Raw genomic sequence first — 5,355 nt, forward strand, 5'->3', positions numbered from 1 at the left:
GCTGCACTTCTTCCAAAACAGATCTATTGGTTCTTTTGGCAGCCCATGGCACTTTCAATATTCTCCTCCAACACCATAACTCAAAAGCATCAATAGGTCATTGAAAATCTCATCTACTTTATTTCTTAAACTATCATTCCTTATTTAGCTTTGTGGAAAGAAGTGATCATTGTGAGAGCTGTTAGTTTTCCTACAAGAACAGTGATTGTAACTACCTTTGAGTAAGTCGGTTCCAATACTTAGCGTATCATTTTATCCTTTGGGAAGAAGTGGTGTGGACGTAATCAATCAAGGAAATTGCTGTTTCATGTTTTTAAAATTTGATCACAAACAATTTGAAGAAAATTACCAAAATCACTTTTGAAAATTGTTACGCATTTTGCATTAATTTCAGATGTTCCTCCTCTGATGTGCAAACTGCATTTGGCTGCAGGAATGACTCATGTGACTTGTAACACTTTCGGCATTTGCCCCAAACCTGTCTTTGTTGAATCTCAATATATAGTGGTTTGGACTCCTGGTGTGGCACTGGTGTAAACACTGGACTGCTAACCACAAAGTCAGAGGTTCCAGCCCACCAGCGGTTCCTCGGAAACCCTAAGCAGGGTCGCTGTGAGTCAAAACCGACTCAATGACATTTAACCACCACCACAACAAAATGCAGTGGTTTGTTCTACAGCCGGAATGGAGTATGACCGGTGCCTTGGTTTCGATGGCCTCCTGTACCCTTCGGTCCCTTGGCTACTGAGATCATAGTAGGTGGCCTGTCTTCTTTACCGAGGTGGGAAGCTGCACCGTGACAATCAGCTCGTGTGGGTGGGGAGCCCCTCTTTCCATAGACAGACGGGAGGGTATTGTATTAAATTGGGCCTCACTCAACTCCTCGTCTTGGGCAGCCTGCGGTAATTGAGGATGAGAAAGGCCTGGGTTTTGACCTGGAGCTGTTGACCCTCTAATAGAGGAGAGTCTGGGTACTTTTTCACAGATGTTTGAAGTATTGTGAGTGAGTAGAGGGCTTCATAGAAGAAAACTAAAGGGGTTCATTGTTACTGTTGCTGACCTAGAACAAGATCCTGCTGGAGCAAGAGGGCCAAAACGAAATGAGGTCATCACATTGTATTAATTGTACCAGTTGTGAAGTTGTCAAAATGAAGGATCAGCTCCCTGTTACGATCTCCTTCTAGGCCGTTCTCATTACCCTTTATATATACTTAACCAAGAGAGCTTGAAAACGCTCATTGAAAAATTCCAATACCTTTTCATTCACGTTTTCCATGAACTTTCTAAAGCAGTCTCTAATATGCTGCCCTGAACTATTGTGGGGCGAAGGGCAGGTGGTTTGGGGGTTCTGATAGGGTACGAAGCAATGTAGTTTCCATTTGTTTATCTCACTTTGCCTTTATGCATAAAGGGCTTTAAAATGTTAGTGGAAAAATGGAACTTAAAGTAACAGAACTTTTCTAGGAATTCTTTGAAGTCCCCTGCTGTGTAAATTAATCCTCATCAGAAGAAATAAGTTTCATCAGAGGCTTTTTAAAAAAACAACTTAAGAGATACCTATTTTGACTTTCGGTACATGCCGTGCTCAAGTGGGGCTCCGTCAGTAAAACACTTTCTTTCCATGTGATACGTAGATCTTTTTTTTAATGTTTTATTGTGAATTATGTGATATTTTACATGGGAGAACATTAGTTTTAACATACATTCTATCGTATATCGTCTCATTGCCATGGTTACAATCCCCTCCATGCATCATCAACCAACCACAGTGTATACCCTGCAATCCTGCCCTCTACACTACCCCCTCCCACCCCCGGTCGTCAACACACAGCCCCTCTCACCTCTGGATCTAAAGTCTCCAGCTGCTCCATCTCTCCATGATATGGGGATCTTTGAAGGTAATTTTCTAGGATTTCTGATCACATCTGTGCAGCCATGGAGCCCAGATGATTATAGACGCTGGTAGTACACTTCTCTCTGCACAAGGATCAGTGGGTCCAGTTTTCAGAGTTTTCTTTAACGAGCTTCACAGCTGCAGTTCGCAAGAAGGTAAGCCGCCCGCTTGAGAGTTCAGGTGCCACCTGCTTGAGTATTGCTGTAGCCAGGCGTTTAGCAGATGACAGGATTTAACAGACTCAAACAAGATGCCTCGTGAGATTCTAGTGTTGAATGCTGTTTGGATGCATTTTACTCACTGTCACATTGTCCAAGTGAGAGCATCACTAAGGTCTGCAAGTACAGTCTGCTGGTGTGCTTGTCAGGAACGGACCTACGCCCTTGCCACTGAGACTCAGGGCAGGGTGATAGGAAGCCGCTACTGGATTAATTACGGGAATCCGACTGTTTGTTTAGAGCAGCCCTTTGTCGAGCGTTACTGCGCTGCTCACACGCTAGTACTGCTTCACTCTCTGTAGGTAAAGCATGCTGATAGTCTGAGCGTGCAGGCCTATCTATTGTTCAGTTGGAACACACAGCCATGAGATGGTGTCAGGATCGGAGGAGCCCGATGGGTTTGACAGATTGTCCTCTAATGCATTCTTTAGTGAGTTTGGGGCCTATTGTTGCTTTTCAAGTTGTCTCTAGTATACTTTATGTTAAAATAATAGACTTGAAGGCTGTAGAAGTAGAAAGCCACGTGTTTATTGTTTTTTCCTGCCTTCTATCTTGGTAAGTTTGGAAGAGACACACTGATACCACAGCCTAACACCCTGTTCATTCCTAGAGAGAACAGTACACTTCATCACCAAGTGGAACAGATGCTCCAGAAAATCTCTCCTCTGCAGCAATGCCAGGAAGAGCTGGGCACTCTGAAAGCAGAGCTGGAGGAGAAGAAGGTAGTGGCGCTGTTTGCCTTCCCACAAAGGCTTCTGCTGAGTTCATTACGTTCTCTAATTCATTCTGCCTGGGACAAGAAGTCTCAGTGTGTGAGCAAAAATACATGCTAGTTAGTAAGAGCCTTTGGTCTCGTCTGAGAACACTGATGCGTGGCTGCCTGGCTCCATGTGGACACTGATGGTCAGCCCTGGAATACTGTTAGAAGCTAGAGAGATCATGTTGTGTGTATGTTTGTGAGTGTGTTTGTGTGGGGGGGTGGATGAGATCACAAAGGGAAGAAGAATCATTTACTCTGCAGGCACAGAAAGGGGTGGGTGAAGCCCGCCCGGCCCCTCTTGTGGTAGGCCTTGACCTCATAGGCGGGTTGGCACTAAGATGGCTTATAAATAACCTGCTCTGGGAACTCACAAAGCAAGCAGCATTCTAGCACCGTCTGCATAGCTTTACCAGTTGGGCTTGTTCAGAGTTTTTTTTTTTTTTTTTGGATGAGCATGAATATCTGGTCTCCTGTGATGTCTCCTTGTCATTGAAGCCAACCAACAAGCAGAAAACCCCACTGCCATGGAGTCAGTTCCGAATCATTGTGGCCCTGTGCGGGCAGAGGGGAGCTGCTGCTTAGGGCTTCCAGGTCTGCATGGTTCTGGGCGTAGACTGCTTGGTGGCTGTCCCATGGAGCCTCTAGGACTCCTTACTGTCACTGAGAGGCCTTCCAGCATGTCCTAACAGGGCGCTGTTCTGAGGAGAACCCAGTCAGAGACAGGCTCATCTTCCCAGTGGCACCGAGCTAGGATGAGGCACTCAGTGACAGATGTCTGCTTCGAGGATGAAAACACTCATCACCCCATCTCTGCACATTCTGTTCACACTTAAGCGGCCCTTGAGGCAGCTGACTTGCCTGCCTGCTGCAAGCTTGCTTTTTTCAATAAATGCACTTTAACCTTTTCAGGAGTCTTAGGCTCCTGCCATTGATGAACTTAGGTGGTTGGCTGTGTGGCTGCCTCGGTTCTGGGCTGTTTCCATGGTCGCACTTGTGTCTCCGTCTCAGCAGGCCTTGCTTTCCAGGGCTGACCAGGTGCTGGGCGTGCAGGGTTTCCACACCTAACAGGGATGGTTTATCTTTTTCCATGGAAAGTATATATTTCAGCTTGCAGAGAGCATTCAACAAGCTGCCACAGCCTGGAATCACGCCCAACTCTGATCACAAACTCCCCTGTTCTTTTCCAGAGCTCCCTTAAGCTGTACCAGGAAACTCATCAGGAGTATGCCCGTGTGAAGGAGGAGTGTCTTAAGAGCGATGCCCAGTACGTATGCTTGAGATGATGTTGTGGAAATGTTTGGTCTTTCTTCTGTTTGTGGGTTTGCTGGCTGTAATTCCCTGTGCGGTCCCAAGTTAGTCTCTCCTTGGTTCCCACATCTGAAAATGAGAATGACCCCTGCCCTCTAGAGTTACATGATGGTGTTTGTTGTCACCTCATAACAGCCCCATGTTTGTGGGCCTACCCCCGCAGGGGTTTCTAGGCTGTAATCTCTACGATAGGCTGAACTCTGAGCCACTTGGTCTGCAGTTTAATTCCGCCGGCCGCTCTGTGGAGAAAAAGATGAAGCTTTCTGCTCCCGCCCCACAGTGATTTAAAGACTCCGAACCCTTACACAGGGTTGCTGTGAACCAGAACCAACTCAGTGACACTTAGCAACAACAGTATTTATGGGAGCAGATCACCAGGCTTTTCTTCAGCAGAGCCACTGGGCGGGTTCAAACTGCTGACCTGTTAGATGGCAGCCATAGTGTCCATCTAGGCTCCTCTGAAGGAACCAGGAGGGGATAGATCAGCTATCATGTGCAGAAAGTCTCGTACAAAGAAAGACTCAGTGAAGGTTTCTATGTGTTTACACCTGAAGGACCTGTGAAACATTTGTGGGAAAATTAAGATACTTGTTTTTTTCCCACGACCTTTTTGGAGCCCCTGTATCTACGTGCCTGCCTATATACGTAGATCGCTTGCCTGTGTGTGTAGATCCTGGCTCCTCCCCTCTGTACCAGCCCTGTAGCAGATACTACGAGAGTGGCCTTGGTTTCCGCCCAGACAGTGTCCTGTAAAAGCATGAGATGCCTGTTGTGGTGACGGTCAGTACTCAGTGTCCAGTCATCACGTAACAAGGTGCGGCGTGCTCCTCAGGTGACTTTGCAGTCTGGCGCATTAACCCACAGCACCACACCAGGATGCTAGGACAGTCTAAACTATTTTTAGTACACATTTTTGTTGAGTTTAAAAAAATAGGTCCCTCACATTGAATTGTTTTAGATACATGTCCTTGTTACTCTTCTCTGTTATACTGTTTCTTACCATTTACCTCGTTAACATTCCTAGGAAGAAGAAACTCGAAGCCAAGGTGAAGAAGCTGGAAGGTACGTGAGCTCCTGGTATTTGGCTGCAGGCAGGCATTGGTCATTACACAGAGGTGTGTACCTGTGACTCAGTGACCGTTACATAGACGGTGTGTACCTGTGACTTAGTGACC

General features: G+C 46.3%; 1 protein-coding gene across 1 annotated transcript in view; it reads left to right on the forward strand.

Annotated features, from left to right (window-relative positions):
• KIAA0947 (KIAA0947 ortholog) overlaps positions 1-5,355 on the forward strand; it is a 51,303-nt gene that overhangs the window by 12,248 nt on the left and 33,700 nt on the right. Inside the window, exons 4-7 of the mRNA XM_006874966.1 lie at positions 2,031-2,049; positions 2,723-2,834; positions 4,060-4,136; positions 5,205-5,242. Coding sequence (XP_006875028.1) covers positions 2,031-2,049; positions 2,723-2,834; positions 4,060-4,136; positions 5,205-5,242 — 246 coding nt within the window. The remainder of the gene's footprint in view (positions 1-2,030; positions 2,050-2,722; positions 2,835-4,059; positions 4,137-5,204; positions 5,243-5,355) is intronic.

Source organism: Chrysochloris asiatica, unplaced genomic scaffold (assembly GCF_000296735.1).
Source record: "Chrysochloris asiatica unplaced genomic scaffold, ChrAsi1.0 scaffold00307, whole genome shotgun sequence".
NCBI classification, from domain to species: domain Eukaryota; kingdom Metazoa; phylum Chordata; class Mammalia; order Afrosoricida; family Chrysochloridae; genus Chrysochloris; species Chrysochloris asiatica.